Source organism: Colletes latitarsis, chromosome 5, assembly GCF_051014445.1.
Source record: "Colletes latitarsis isolate SP2378_abdomen chromosome 5, iyColLati1, whole genome shotgun sequence".
Taxonomy (NCBI): Eukaryota; Metazoa; Arthropoda; class Insecta; order Hymenoptera; family Colletidae; genus Colletes; species Colletes latitarsis.
The window spans coordinates 29,189,885-29,207,070 of NC_135138.1; the positions used below are offsets into that span (position 1 = coordinate 29,189,885).

The following is a 17,186-nucleotide window of genomic DNA, read 5'->3' on the forward strand; positions in this document are numbered from 1 at the left end:
ATATTATTGTCGTGTATGGAGTATCAATTATTGCCAAATGAATGGTAAATAGAAATTTTATATTATTGTTATAATTGAGAATCTAGTGTTAGAAAATTCTGAACTACAAAATAATGGACTTTTGAAACGACGCACTTCCACAGCCTAACAACACACAAATGTGGAAAGTACGTCGTGCACGATACACTAGCATTGCCAGCCGCAGATATATAGATTATTATTATAAATCTAAGTCATCATGCCCATTGCCTTCACTCACCCAAGTAGCACCTGGGCACTTGAGTGAGATTAGGCAATGAACACGGTAAAATAACCTGAAAATCCTGAACTAGAAAGATAATTATAGTGAATGCTAACGAATAATAAAATAATACTGATTTATTTCTTTTAATAGACTTTCTACTTGTGATAAATAAAGATCAAAAGTTTAATATGCATTAATAATGAACGATATTGTTAGAAAAGAAAAATATTCTGACTAAAATTGAATTATTTAAGAAACAAATATTATTCAAGAAAATTATTATGAATTTAATTTAATTATTTGAAGTGAAAGACTTTAATTAAGATTTTGTAATAAAATAATTTACTTTAAAAATTGGAAATACATTATTGAAATGAATTTATTAAACTGGTATTTAAAATATTTAGTTATCCTTGGTCGACTCTGTTGTCAAAGTAAATTCTTTAAAAGATGAAATTAATATACAATGCAAGTTACTTTGACTAAAAAATCGACCAGTCGCGAAATGCCTTCTTGCACGTGAACTACATTGTATAATGTATTAATTGAGGAAACGAACGATATTTAATTATTATATTAACGTGGAAGAATTAGCGTATAATGTCATAGTAATTGATATTTACAGTTTTCACATTATATTAATTCATATTTTATTCAATCATACAATATTGGAAATATTTCATATATTTTCTAAAAAATATTTATTATATTATAAAACATTTATTTGTTACATTAAAAAACGCGAGTGCAAGAAGACCCTAACCTGCACTAAAGAAATATAAAACATGTTACTACTCACGGGTATGATTCATACCCGCGGTCATTAAATTCGCCAAAAATACTAAGTATACAACTGGTCACCCGTGTCGATTCGGATATTTCATCCTACAACATGATTGGGGACCAGAGGAAACAAAATAGCATGCGACTCACCAATTGTAGAATACAAGCACCCGGCGACGATATTGGCTGGTAGCAGTCATTAACGAAGTCATCAACGATGTCAGCAACGAAGTCAGCATCAATGCCAGCAGCGAAATCATCGTCGAATTTCTCTGAATCCACAAGTACGACGATGAGATGTCAGGATCCTGTAGAAAGAAAGAGTAAATGTTTCAACGGAAAGGTTTCTACCGTACTTGAAAACTTGATGTAGGAAAATTTGAATTAAACAATTTTTTTTAAGCAAACTCAGAACAAAATACGAAGGACACTTACATTTTTCACATGTGGGCATCGCCAAATACTCTTTTTTGCATAAATACAGCTTTTCTGTCGAAATGTGTTCACAAACTCTCAAAGCACTATGGGCAGTAGTTTGACCGTACTTGAGCGTCACCTGTGTTTCAATCGTAATTACGGGTTCTAACAGAAATAAAACACAAATTTGTTAACAGACACTTATTAACATTGTATAAATGCATCGATGGAGAATGACGAAACGGATAGAAACAGTTAAATATAAAAAATGCGTACCTAATTAGACGCGAAACTGTCAACGTACTTATCCCACTACTTTCCAGACGAAGAATGACGAACAGGATCGGACGCGTTGCCCGCGCGAGGAGTGGGGAGTGGAGTGAGGGAGTCACGTAGTCCGTTACGACTTTCGATGTATCTTCCAAGGAAAAGTTAAACCTGATATCTCGAATAACTGAAAATAAATAAAAGAAATATATAAAATAAATATAATAAATACAAAAAGATACCAGACAAACGATTACTTAATGATTTATTATCTTTATAGCCTTGTGACGTCACGATGCGAAGCAGCCAATCAGTGGCGCTGCTTGAACATCGTATATCGATATATTACTAGACACGTAAGTAACTAGATCGATCATAATATGTAAATATATTAATTTTTAATCGAAATTTTAATCAATGCTTTTGATACAATAACATTAATTTATACAAACAAAAATGTTATAAATAAAGGAAATATATAAAATAAATATAGTAAATACAAAAAGATATCAAACAAACAATGATTTAATATCTTAATATTTACTATCTTAATATTTATTATCTATTTCGATACATTCGATAGATCGATAATGTCTCTCAAAGATGAAATATTCATGTATTATGCTATTCATAGGAAACTCGATTGATCGAAATATGTACTTAATAATATGTAAATATATTTTTTTAAAGTAATTTTATTCTTACTATTGCTAACATTCCTAATCCAAAGACATGAAAAGCTATTGTTGCACACGTAAATGATGATTGCGTTTTTCAATTTCTGCTATAGTCAATTCACATGTTTACACATACCCTATAGTCTGTCTCCCTACCACGTTAATTCAATGAATAGTTTCCGAAATGACCACCACCCATAAGAAGAGGACGCTAAAAATCAGCATCCAATTTCTAGGTCGGTATGACAGTCAGCATCGGTTAGATTTAAAATTGCTCTGGAAAAATTATTTTCTGTGGCGGGGGTCAATTTCAATTATTTTTGATGAATAGATCCACGAAATCCTACGCACTCTCGAGAAAAGAATTCTTTACCAAAAATATAATGTGAGATTAGAAATGTTTCCTTGAAATGTCGTGCATATGTTTAAAACATAATAACTCCTGAACGGATTGGAGGATTTTAATGTTTTTAAATTGCTAACTACGCGCATTTTGGTGAAGAATATTTAGAAATTCTAGGAATGTTCGAAAAGTTGTTCTTTAACCCCGTAAAATGAGAAAACCCCCATAAAAATGGTCCAATTTTCAAACGACCATAATTCTTACAATAGTGAATATATTTCAATGAAATTTTTCCTGAAGCAAAGCTCATGGGTACCTACAAAAAAGTATTAAACAACATTTTTGTAAGTCGTCAAACAAATTAATCGATTGATGCCCAATTCGGGATCGTACAGTTTTCATTCCGTTAAAAAATAATAAAATTTCTGTAATGTCATTTTCTGTTTTATTTCCCTTTATGTTTATTTCTAAGTCTGATGGTAATGGGTAAATAATTTTTTATCAAAGCTTTTGTCGATATCACATTAGAAGAATTTGTGAATTTGTTGACTTTACCGACGTCGATGACCGCGCTAAATATAATTTTCGGAGTCATTATCTTTAAACACAGAGTGCGCTACAAAGCTGATTTTTCACGTGGTCAGTATTTCGGTTCTGTTAGGTTCGGTTAGAACACAACCTCTTATTGAATCGGTGGTGCGTACAATACCAAATTGTTGATTAAACAGTGTTTGTAAGAAGTATATTTATTCCAAAATGTTTAATATAGTGAATACTACGAAATGTGAAGTGTCCACAGATCACGATATTCTTAAATCGATAATCAAATCGAAACGTTGATCGTCTCACGTACGTACTCCATGCATAAGAAATGTGACTCTGTGAATCATAAATACATGTAATCATCGAAATAAGTTAACAAATTCAAGAACCCTGTCATCTGCTACCATAAATCGAGAAAAGTGTAAGTTATATTTAATTTATACTGTCATTCGTCAGTACGATTCTAAACTCATGGTTATTTACGTTGTTCTATTACGTAGGCCTACTATCTTTGTTCTTTTTGTCTGTATCCGCGGTTTCTACCCGGGGCATCCTTAGTTACGCGAATTAATGACATGTGAAAACGAGGTTCAATTTTCCTTTTCGCAATATAGGCTTCGCGAGCTATTGGAGCTCCCCCCTCCCCGCACGCGTTACTGGGTAGAGCGCGAGTGTTGGTCATTCGTAATTTGAAAGTTGACATGACAGGACGTGTCGAGACGCGTTGGCGTTTCGCGACCAACGAGGTACGTATTTCTAACCTGTTGATATTTTATCATTATTACTACACGCGTTTACTCTCTAACGATGCTTTCGTGTAATATTAATACGTTTCTACTATAAATTAAATCGGAATTCTAATAAAAATTAAATCGTATTTCACATGGTTTCTTCGATATTCAACCGGCGTCGATACTTTATATCTCTTTGAACGAAATTACGAATCTTATACATATTATCTAAAGTTCAATTATTCTTTAATTATGTTTACTGTAAGACATTTGTTATTAATTTGTATTTTATTTCTGTTATAGTCTCTGAAATTCAAAGTCGAGAAATTTCTTCTCAAAATGGAAGCTTCATGAAACATCGGAGAGTACCACCACCCACCACCCAATTCGCGAGCGCTGCTGGGCACAACGAGGGATCGCCATTACTATTTTAAAAGTTGGCGTGATAAGACGTGTCGGAACTTGTCGGGGTGTTTTGCTATCTACAAGGTACGTATTTCTAATCTGTTGATATTTTATCATTATTACTACACACGTTTATTCTCTAACGATGCTTTCGTGTAATATTAATATGTTTCTACTATAAATTGAGTCGGAATTGTTGCAAAAACTGAATCGGGTTTCACGCGTTGTCTTCGATAACTAACCGGCGTCGATTCATTATACCTTTCTAAACGAAATTACGTATCTTGTACATCAATTATTGTTTAATTATGATTAGATATGTTTATTTCAATGCATTTGACTTTAATTTATATTTTATTTCTATGGCAGTCTCGGATTGGAATACGACGCCATGGAATATTGGCGCGTAAACGACACTCCGGCAGATGGCAGACAACTCAACTTTCGAAGGGAATATTGGTTACGTTTAACCTGTAGATATAATATTGGTGCGTAAACGCCATGATAGATGACAGACAACTCAATTTTCGAAAGGAGTTTGGTAACTTAATTAACATACATATTCATATTTATATATTTTTATCTATTTATTAAGTTATGTGCTGGTACATAATTTTGTAATCGGTCTGTGTTAAGATAAATCACGAAAATGGTTAATGAACTGTTTACCTTTTTCGATATATATCGAAGTACTTTCGTTTGTGTGATACTTAGGAATGGCTAACGGTAGACATGAAGGGTAAATTGGAATGGTTTATATTGAACTGTATTCTGTCCGCGAGTATTATTTATTAAATTGATTGTTCATAAATCTGTCTATGAATTGTTGTAATTGTAATTTGCATACATTTTCGATGCAAATTGAAGAAAACGTAGAAACTACGTAGTTGGAATGTGCTATTAAAGCATAAATAATTAACGAACTTTGATTTTTGCAAATTTTGGAATATTTATAAAAATTACAACATATTCAAACATTCGATAAAATAAATATAATCATTCCTACAACTCTAACTGTGAAAGTTGGTGATACTATTTTTATAAATTGAATAATTACTTTGAAGTAATTCGATAATATTTTATCGTTAAAATTCACATCGTTTTAGAATATTTCGCCTTCGAGGCATTGACCTTTTACGGCCAGTCGTAACGAACTATATAACAGTTCTAAGTAAAACAGTATTTCTGTTGACGAACATTGAATAAGGAGAGTGAAAAGGAAAACCGATAGGAAAAGCACACGTGTGCTTGTTGTATTTCTTGTCTCCTGTCCCTTTTCTTTCAGCTTCTTTTTCCAGGAAATTTGTTCGCCGCGCGCAATGCGGCTGGTAGGTTCAGTGATTGTGCGTAGCAACAGTTTGTTTTCCAGGGTAAAGTGACCCTGTAGTAAGTTGTCGTACAACGTAGTTAGGCAAACGCGATAATAGAAGCAGTATTTCTTACGCAATTTTGAAGTATTTCCAGAGCATCGTGGCTCTCCTTATTTTATGAATCGCGAAAGTAGAATCATTTGTTCGCCGTTTCCAATCTTCGGTCGCGGTAAATTAATTTAATACCTTGTAATAAACATAACAATTTTTTCATTTTAAATTAAAACACGTTTGCGGTATTAGAATCAGTGCATCACTGAAGAGGATTATTGAGCGATGCTCCACGAGCGAACAATGTAAGTATAAATACATACTTGTAAAAATATTTATAAAAATTTCTATAATTTTAGCAATCGATTCTAATTGCTTTCTTACAGTTTTCTTACAGTCTGAACGTGATCTTGAAAACCAGCAGCAGTACCTGGGGGGTATCGGGCGGTGGACAATGATGGAACAACGTAAGTATAAATTTATACTTTCAATTTTTCATTAAAAATCTCTATAATTTTAACAATAGATTATAATTGTTTTCTTGCTGGATTGTTACAGTTCCTGAACCTGATCCTGAAGACCAGCTGGACCAGGTTGACTGATGACTGATGACTTCCACTAGGCAGCAGCATTCCAAAGGTACATCCCATGAAATTCATCATTGGTAAGTCGCATGTTGTTTGTGTTCCTCTGGTCCCCAACCATGTTGTAGGATGAAAGATCCGAATCAACACGGGTGACCAGTTGTATACTTAGTATTTTTGGCAAGTTTAGTGACCGCGGGTATTTTTCATACCCGCGCGTGGTACCATCTATTGTTATATTTCTTTAGCGCAGGCTAGGGTCTTCTTGCACTCGTGTTTTTTAATATAACAAAGAAATGTTTTACGATATAATAAATATTTTTTAGGAAATATATGAAATATTTCTATTAACTTTATATTAATTGTATGACTGAATAGAATATGAAGTATTATAATGTGAAAACATTATATTGATCATATGATTGAGTAGAATGTAAATATCAATTACTACGACATTATACGCTAATTCTTCCACGTTAATATAATAATTAATATCGACCGTTTTCTCAATTAATACATCATACGATGTATTTTACGTGCAAGAAGGCATTTCGCGACTGGTCGATTTTTTAGTCAAAGTAACTTGCATTGCCTATTAATTTCATCTTTTAAAAAATTTACTTTGACGACAGAGTCGACCAAGGATAACTAAATATTTTAAATACCAGTTTAATAAATTCATTTCAATAATGTATTTCCAATTTTTTAAGCAAATTATTTTATTACAAAATCTTAATTAAAGTCTTTTGCTTCAAATAATTAAATTAAATTCATAATAATTTTCTTGAATAATAATATTTTTCAATATTAATGTATTTTATTCTTGATGTATTAAATATATGAAATCGAGTCGTTTTAATTAAAAATTAAACAAGAAATACCGTTTAGTTATATTTAATTAACTTTTCTAGTCAGGATTTGCAGGATACTTTTCCGTGTTCGTTGCCTGAGTTCATGCACATGCCCAGGTGCTATTTGCATAAGCGAAGGCAACGGGCACGATGACTTTGTTTATAACAATTTACAATAATAATCTATATGTGTGCGTCTGACATTGTGTTAGTGAATCGTGCGCGACGTACTGTCCATATGTGTGTGTTGTGGTTAGGTTGTGGAAGTGCGTCGTTTAAACAATTCATTACAATTCTCTGTATTTCTATTAACTGCAACATTAAATTTTTACTTACCAATTTATCAAATTAATTATTGATTTTGCTGTTTATATATTCGTTTCCATACACGATATTCTAGTAATTCATACTAGAATAAAGTAATAAATACAATATACTTGATGAATGACTTTGTATTATATTAAATTATATAAAGATTTTATATTATATCAAAACATTATCTATAATATAAATACGCAATGGTCGCTAGCCTTTGTCAGACGATTTCAGAAACTGGTATGTACATTTAGAGTATGAATGGAGTGTTATGTCCGGGTGTCGGAGGAACCCCGGGGAGTCCTCTCTAGTTTAGGTCGCGCCCGGACATTGAGAATGAGAACCGTGGAGTGTTTGTTTGAGAGACTGAGTTTTGCATTTTTTTAAATATAGAGTTAGGTAGGTAGGTAACTTTCTGGTGTGTGTGCTTAATCTAAGTAGGTAGGGTCAGGGCAGGGCTGTCACATTAGTCACTCGGGTAGGCGCGTTTCGCGTGGCAGTCCTGTACCTGTAGTTACGATTTGGAGAATAGAAATCTTGCTGAATCAAACAGTGTACACTGTTTGTTTCGGCTTTATTTTCGATTCTTCGAATCGCGCGATTCTTCAAGTCGCTCTCTCGCGCTCGCGGTCGTGATTAGGTCCCTTACGAAACGCTCGTCCCCCTCGAGATTCACCACGTACGCTCTTCCAACAATTCGTGCATTGTTGGAAGACTACGTATTGCACAAAATCTCGAGCCCGGTCTTAAGTAAGTTTCAGGCTTCGGCAGGACCGCCGAAGAAAGAAAAGGCTCTATACGAGCTGAAGAGGTCCTGACAAACTGTCTCAAGAATGGGCTGCAACAAATGGCTCTTCATCTTCATCTTTGGATGAGGATGGAGAGTCATTCCAGTTACTACCATGTCACTTTACTTGCCTGTAATTGTAGTTAGATTATATTTTTGGCTGGCTCACGTATGCATGTACTTTGTACATGATTGCACCATACATGCCAGCCATACCTTCCCTGTGTTCTCTTGGCTGGCTCACGTATGCATGCACCTGGTACATGATTGCACCATACATGCCAGCCATCAGGGCAACTCGCGGTTTTAATATACATAGAGTTGCGAATGTGCAATAATCGCGTTTGTTCTTAGAGTTGCGAACTGTTATTTTTCGCGTTGCCTTTTCAGGGTAGCGTTGCGACTCGACACGATTCGCGATTGGTTTTATGCAAACTTAGGTACGGAATGTTTGCTTTAAAAATAGCGTGGCGAATTATTGATAAACGCGATTGCTCGTAGAGTTGCGAATATCTATTTTTCGCGTTTACTTTTCAGGGTAGTGTTGCGAACAGTCACAATTCGCGTTGCTTTTTTACTCTTTTATACACATAATGAATATCAACCGCGTTTGCAATTTTCATATTATAAATTAGCGTTGCGTTCTCGATTTATCGTGCGATTTTTTATTTAGCGTTGCGATATTTTCAATGCCTAAATTCCACCCGAACTGTAGTACTAGAAGTAGTTAGTTTATTGTGTGGCCAGTACATGTGCATTCACATGTGCCATTAACCCCTGATTAAAGTTAGAGTTGCGAATGATATACAATGTTCGCGTTTGTTCGTAGAGTTTCGAATAAATATTTATCGCGTTGATATGTCGCGATTGTTTGTATGCAAACCTAGGAACCGGGAGTTTGCTTGAATAATAGCGTTGCGAATTATTGATGAACGCGATTGCGAATCAGAGTTGCGAATTACTATTTTTCGCGTTTGCTTTTCAGGGTAGTGTTGCGAGTAATTACCACTCGCGATTGCTTTTATTGTTACAAGTCGCGTTTGGAATTTTTCTATTATAAATTAGCGTTGCGATTGTTGATTTATCGCGTTGCTTGACCCGTAGTGTTGCGATATTTAAAACATCTAACTTCATCCCCATATGCGCCACTCTATTGTAGTTTGAAGTAGCTTGAAGTAGTTAGTTTATTTCATGCATGTATGTTTGTAGCTACAACTGAAGACGCCAGCACCTGATCCAGCATTTTTGGGCAACGCGATTTGCATTAGCGTTGCGAGATATAAATATAATATTTCCATTAAAGATAGAGTTGCGAAAAATATACAATAATCGCGTTTCTTTTAGAGTTGCGAATTACTATTTTTCGCGGTTCCTTTCCAGGGTAGTGTTGCGAATTTCATACGCGATTGCTTTTATTGTTATTTAAGGATAGCGTTACGAATGCACTGATCGGTTTGCTCTTAGCGTTGCGAGTTACTATTTTTCGCGTTTGCTTTTCAGGGTAGTGTTGCGAATAATCACAATTCGCGATTGCTTTCATTGTTATAAATCGCGTTTGGAATTTTTATATTAAATTAGCGTTGCGATCTTGATTTATCGCGCTTTTTATTAAGTAGTGTTGCGATCCAATGCCCAAAATTTGACGCTGGCAATTGCTCGAAGATCATCACGATGAAGCTGGGGATTCTACAAAGCCTCAAATGGCTCAACTTTATTATTAAAATTAGTGTTGCGTATTATTTAATATGGGTGCACGCGATTTAATTAATAAAGCAGCCCTGTGTGGTTTATTTCACGAATAATAAGCACCCTTCGCGATTTTTGTATCTTATAAATTAGCGTTGCGGAAGACACAATGGTCCACTCACGGGTTGTTTGAATTTATGAGTGGACTTTTATCCTAATCATGTGAAATATATGTTTCCTTTTATATATTTGTCAATCGAAATACTGTTTGAAAGAACTGCTGTATATAAACCAAATGTATCATTTTTCATAACGTGTATAAATTTATAATTTTTATGAATACATTTTTATCACAGATGTGTAATGCATTTCAAAATGCTATATTATGATTAAATTGATTGTAAATCGAATTCAGGATTCCAATATATAAATATCACTAATTATTCATTGTTAAAGTTGTTAATTTTTACGGGATATACTGGCACTTCCAATCACAATATTCATTTATAAATAGCGGATTTTTTTTATAAATATTCGGAATTGTTTGCATAGATCAAAGTTTTTTCGCGATGATTGTTTCAATCCATGGAAAATAAAATGCTTGTATCAAAAGAGTATGCAAATGGCAATTTGACATTTCATACTCAGATTTAATTTCCATGTAGAATCGACATCTGTGTTCATTATTGCTCTTGTGTGTACCAATTTTCAATACAGTAAAATATAATTATTTCAATATATACAACTAAACTCACGTATTTAGTGTAAAGAAAATTGCTTAATTGTGAGGCTCCTCTTACATACTCGGCCGTACGCGAAATCAGTTGTGAGAACGGTTAGTGGCGTGGCGCCGCGTCGCGGTGACCGTCGAAGTTGCTCGCGTGCGGCCGGTCGGTGGGCCGGAGTCGCAGCGTCGATAAGTGATTTTCGTCACACGGTAATTATCTTAACACTGTCTAATCTTGACGGTACATAATTTATTTTTTTCCGTATGCACTAATACATTTTCATTTCAGCTACTAATCCTTTGAACAAGTTCTTTTTACAGAATATATAAGCATAACAGAATGGAATTGGAAATAGTCAATGGATTCGAACTTGATCATTCTTAGGAAAATATCTATTTCATACAATTCTATTCATTATCTGAGTTTATGTTTCAAGAAAATATCATGGGACTAATGAAGATATCAAGAAGGAAATATCTTCTCGTATTTTTTTGTTTTATGTTTATTCTATATGAGTGCATGTTTCAGGGAAACATCGTGGAATTAAGGAAGATATCAAGAAAAGAATATCTTCTCATATTTCTTCATATTTCCACAGATTGCGTTAGAATATAAGTATAAATGTATAGTTAATTTGTTATATTATTAGTGGCCACTATAAGTACCTAAATTACAAAATAAAGAAACGAAAATTACAGCACCTTAGTATATACTGTCGAAATAAACGTACGTTTAAGTAGGACCAATTAATATTAAGTTCATACGTGCAGTCGCACGTTTCTACTTCGTTTTTCAGTGTCTTATTAGACACTATCGTACATACAAGACATAAATACATATTGATATTTATGTATCATTTATGTATTCATTTTGTTCATAGAAAACATGTGGTAGCTTATCTCACATGTATCAATATTTTGTTAGGTTGTTTGCCTCTTTATTAGGCAATTCTTTTAGTTTGTTGTTAGTGTTCTATCACATACCTATTTCGTTCCTAGGAAACATAAGGTGGATAATCTCACATGTATCAACATTTTGTTAGATTTTTTGCCTCATTATTAGGCACTTCGTTTAAAAACTATTAGTTTGTTGTTAGTTTCTTCAACGATCGATTTTCGATCGGTTCTCTCTTAGCAAAAAATATCCATGGATGTTAGGTTTCCTCACCAAAGGAGGGTGGTTGGGGTGAGGCTGGGGCGGGTCTCCATTCGCAGCAACCTCCACGTGGTGAGACCTGGGGATTATTATTTAGTATGTAATTAATTTCATCGCTTGTTATTGTATAATATAATTATTTAATAATTAATTACATAGTAAATAATATGAGCTAATGGCTGCGATTTTCCTCGTCTAGTTTGGTATAAACATAGCTTCTTCATCAGAACCAAAACGATCAATATTTCGATCGTTTATCAAATCGTAACTCTTGCCACTTGTAATTTAAATTCTTTTAGTTGTATATAAAGTTCGTTAAGGAATTTTTTTTCTCGAAACTGAGTAGGATTTCGGGGGTATGTCTGTTGACCAAAAATAATTGTAATTGACCACTGCACCTGAAAATAATTTTTCCGAACATGCGTATCTTTAAAACATCACAACTTTTAAACGGATTGGACGATTTTAATGTTTCAAACGGCAAACTACGCCTATTTTAGTCAAAATGTGTAGAAATTCTAAAAGTATTCGAAAAGTTGCTTCTTAATCCCGTAAAGTGAGAAAAACCCTATAAAGATGGTCCAATTTTCAAATAGCTATAACTCCTACAATAATGAATATATTTCAATGAAACTTTTTTCTGAAGTAGAGCTCATGGGTGTCTAAGAAAATTGTCTAATACAAGCAATAATATATGCGAGAAAAAAGTTACTGAATACATCACCTAGCAGAAACAAATTACCACTCTTCCATGTATAGTGGTTACAATTTAAAAGATATGGATCGATTATAATACATATGTTGAATTGATATTATTTAGTATTATAATATAATAAATAAAAACAAATTTTTAAGAAAAATTGGCAGGGGGTAGGTGCCTAAATTTTTCGGCGAAACAAAATTTTTTCAAATCGTTCTGGAAAAATTATGTTCAGTTGCAGGGGTCAATTATGATCATTTTTGGTCAATAGATATACCCTCGAAATTCCAACCACTTTTGAGAAAAAAATTCATCGGAAATATCATTTCGGTCAGAAATGATATTTTTGATAATGAATTTTTTTCTCAAAAGTGGTTGGAATTTCGAGGGTATATCTATTGACCAAAAATGATCATAATTGACCCCTGCAACTGAACATAATTTTTCCAGAACGATTTGAAAAAATTTTGTTTCGCCGAAAAATTTAGGCACCTACCCCCTGCCAATTTTTCTTAAAAATTTGTTTTTATTAATTATATTATAATACTAAATAATATCAATTTAACATATGTATTATAATCGATCCATATCTTTTAAATTGTAACCACTATACATGGAAGAGTGGTAATTTGGTTCTAGCGTCCACCGCTAGGTGATGTCTTCGGTAACTTTTTTCTCACAGCTATTATTGCTTCTATACAGTATAAAAAGACTGTTAAAGCTTCAATTGCTATCGCTTCTCGGCCTTATGGCTAAGATCAAAGTGTAGTATCTGTTCTTATCAGCTTAATATCTGATACACTCCCCATCGGGGAGTCAGAATATTAATCTGATTTTTGGAAATTGACGGAGCAGTTGGAGCTTGCTCCACCTCTGTCGCGAGTCAGCCTGGCATTGCAGTGCCGCCAGGATTGGCTCAATTATTTAATAAAAACATAAACTTTACAGGAATAGGAACAAAATTTAGGAAAAAATTAAAAAAAAAATTTTTAATTTTTTTTCCAATATTTTTAAAATTCTTTTCTGTTCTATTGACTGCTACCGGGCTCACAGGCTGGATGATATCTATTGAAAGGATTGATTGATTAAGAAGTATTTGTTTTATGTACATTAGTTGTTGGACGCCTTAGCGCTACTAAGTGGTTTTAACTTATTGCAACTATGCAGGGGAATTGTCCCTGCGCCCTTTAAAATGATATTTTATATGTATAACAATATTGTGTGTGCGTTGTGTACCTGATCCCCGGGGCATATTATAAAAATAACCTTGTGATTAGGTTTGTGCAAATATATTACTATGTTCGACCAGAGGTGGACTTAGTGGGATTTTCCTGATCATGCGCACTGGAGCGAGCGCTACAGACCTCACTGCCGTAACTTAACTAAAACTTAGGGTACCGTTGGATCCCAGTAAGGAACAAAATTTAAGAATGTTACAGGGAAAGAGAAAAGTTTCTATGAAGGAAAACAGCTTGTTGCTAAGGTAAGGAAAACTGCAGAAAACCTTACCAATATTCGAACAAAAATATTGCACGTAAAAATGAACGTGAAACACAAAAATACATAAAATGTATACAATTATATACTGGAAATATATACTTTATCAATATTAACTGAATACATTTGTAAGAAATTTTGTGTGTGTGTGTGTGTGTGTGTGATGTGGTGTGGTGTGGTGTGTGTGGTGGTGTGTGTGTGTGTGTGTGGAAACGTCGAAGGCGGGCGAGAATAGCCGAGGAGAGAAAAGTGACAAGCGGGAAAAACAAAAGAATGAACGGGAGAACGCTGTAAATAATTTGAAAAAGAATGTAACAAAAATAAAATATGAAAAATAAATAACGAGATACAATAACTAAAACAATAAGTAATACAAAGTAAAAAATATAAATACAATAAAAAATATAAATAATGAAATTAAAGATACTACAGTATTAAAAAGGTTGACGCTTGAATAAAAAAGAGAATGCGAATGCTGGGGAGTATAGAATGAAATGGCAAAAGCAAACAGAAGAAATATTTTCAAAACTATCTCCCTTCGGGTTTCCACTCGCAGCAACCTCCTCGTGGTGAGACCTGGTAATTGGTGTCACCCACGATAGAAAAGTTATTCTTCGTGGGTGACACCGAGTTAATGGCTGCGAATTTAGTTTCTTGATATAATAAACGAATTTAGATTTATAGTTAGGCAGGTGTTTGGTTAACCAATATGTTAGGCAGGTTATTTTTATTTGAAGATAAATTCTTTTGAAAATTCTTTCAACTCTCTTCGTAGGTTGTGCATTTTTCATTGCTTGCACTTTCGTTTGCACTTTCGATCAACGATCGTTGGTCACAGAAGATCTTTATTAATGGAGGGTGGTTGGGAATCGGTTAGGGCAGGTCTCCATTCGCAGCAACCTCCTCGTGGTGAGACCTGGGTAATATTATTTAGCGTTTAATTAATAATCGTATCGCTCTTAGCTGGGTAATGCAATTATTAATTAAAAACTAAATAATATTAGCAAATTGGCTGCGATCCGCTTTGCATAGGTCATCATAAATATAGAGCTTCTTCGCTAGGTTAGTTTGGATTCTCATTGATTCATCAAAGATTCTAGAGTATTGTCAGAGACGAGGTATACGAGTAGATCTTTCACCCAATGTATTTTTTCGGCCCATTTTTATGGGGTCTCGAAACCCCATTACCATTTTCGTGTCATTCGCAACGTTACCAACAGATTCAGAAATGTATTTTAATCTCTTCCATAGTCAACTCACATGTATTTACGCAACACTACAGCTGTTTGCCTATCAATATTATTTCAGTGAATAGTTTCTCAACTGATCGCCATCCATGAGAAGAGGACGTTAAAATCACCCCTGAATTTTCAGGTCGGTATGGCAGTCAGATTGGGCCACAAAAGTCCATAAGGTGTAAGGTCTACTCGTATACCTCGTCGGTGGTGTAAGGTCTACTCGTATACCTTTGTTTGTGAACGAACTATTTCGTTGCAAACATGAACGTTTTACCAATATGAGGTATTCAACGGCGAAAACTCAAAGTATTTCAATTTTGCCAGTAGGTGGCATTTCTAGTACTTGTATGATATCCCGCTTAAAAGCAAAAACTCGATACCGGTATGAAAATCAGTATGCCAGCAAAGTTATATCGAAATACTGTGTATCATTGTATTTCCAAAAACCGAAATAAATATCGGTGAAAGGAGGAGCAAAGCGAAGAACCGCCTCGGGTGGCAGGAACTCTAGCTACGCCACTGACCCTTGTATAATAACTTTGCCATTAAATTGTGCTTGCATCGAAACATAAACAGCAGAAGACGGCAACGATAGTCTAGCATTTTCACCGCGTTAAAATGGCTTCTTCGTCGTTGAAAAGTACACGGAAAACCTACAGCTTCGAGGAACGTGAGCTTCTGATCACGTTGATAAACAAATACGAAGACATCGAAGAGAAGAAGTCCGATCCGGTATCAATGTGTAAACGGAAGTCAGCCTGGTCTCAACTTGCCAGCGAATATAACTCGATGGTAGGTCCCCAAGGCGTGCGTTCGGCCGTACAATTAAGGCGATGCTGGGAAAACATGAAAGCTTGCAAACGAAATCGGGAGGAAAAGAAGTTACGGTAATTACAATTACAACGCATTCATAAATTTTCGTATCGGTGTACAGGGTGTTTCGTTTGTCGCGATCGTTTCAAATATTTACGTCAAAAAGAAAGATGGCGCAGTAAAAAAATTTGTTTCTTCAAAGGGGTTAGCTTTACGTTTTACAGGATATTTCCTTTTAGTGTTTTTTAGTATTTCGATATTGATATTAATGTCTCTTTTTGAAGCATCTCGAAGAGTTTCTGCCAGTTGTCCAAAGATCACGCACGATCAAAATACTGGGAAAATAGAAACCCCAAGGCAGAAGTTCCCATACCTGCTGGCACTGTGGGGTTGCCGCCGAACATCGTATTCGAGCCAAAAGAATCAGAACCGTTTACGTTGCAAAGCGTTTATACCGTGAAGCCCTCGAAACAAAATCTGAAAGAAGAGAATCATTGTAAAGATACAGGTTATATAATTTTCTGGTTACGTAAGAGTGTAAATTTCGATCCTAAATTTTCCCGAAGTTTATAATAAAGTGTTTGTGGAAATACGTCAGTACATCTTAAGAATTGTAAGACGAAAGTATCGTTAACGATTAATTTCGTCTACGTTTCTCCGTTTTCTCAGATTCCGTCGGGAATAAAGTCGATTCTAATTTATTACCGCACGGTCCGATGGGGGATGCTTTCGAAAAGTCCAAAGATTGGGGCTCGCCTACCAAAGAAAACGAGGGAAGTCGTTTAATATATAAATCGAACGCAACGCAAACGTTGATCTCTCCTTCGATTCACGAGCAACCTCGTAAAGGTAAAAGATCTCTTCATAGAGACGAGGAACTGCACGCGTTGGCCCTCTCAGAAGCACAAATGAAGGTCGACATCGCTGCAATGTTGAAAGAGGAGGCTCGGATTAAATTAGAAGAGGCTCACTATCGCAAAGAGGAGGCCAGACTGAGGATGCTTCTTTTTACGTACAAGCTCGATAGAATAAAAGAGGATTGACTCGAGAGAGCGACGAGC

The 17,186-nt window shown here is 34.7% G+C and overlaps 1 protein-coding gene and 1 non-coding gene across 2 annotated transcripts; both read left to right on the top strand.

Moving 5' to 3' along the window:
* Window positions 1–13,309: 13,309 nt before the first annotated feature.
* On the top strand, window positions 13,310–13,502 carry LOC143342274 (U2 spliceosomal RNA). The gene has a single exon (XR_013079771.1). It is a non-coding gene; the product is annotated as a U2 spliceosomal RNA (small nuclear RNA).
* Window positions 13,503–15,756: 2,254 nt separating this feature from the next.
* Window positions 15,757–17,178, top strand: LOC143341833 (uncharacterized). Its single transcript, XM_076765113.1, has 3 exons — window positions 15,757–16,199; window positions 16,410–16,633; window positions 16,795–17,178. The coding sequence occupies exons 1-3, from the start codon at window positions 15,931–15,933 to the stop codon at window positions 17,166–17,168; spliced, it is 867 nt and encodes a 288-aa protein (XP_076621228.1). The 5' UTR covers window positions 15,757–15,930; the 3' UTR covers window positions 17,169–17,178.
* The last annotated feature ends 8 nt before the right edge of the window (window positions 17,179–17,186 follow it).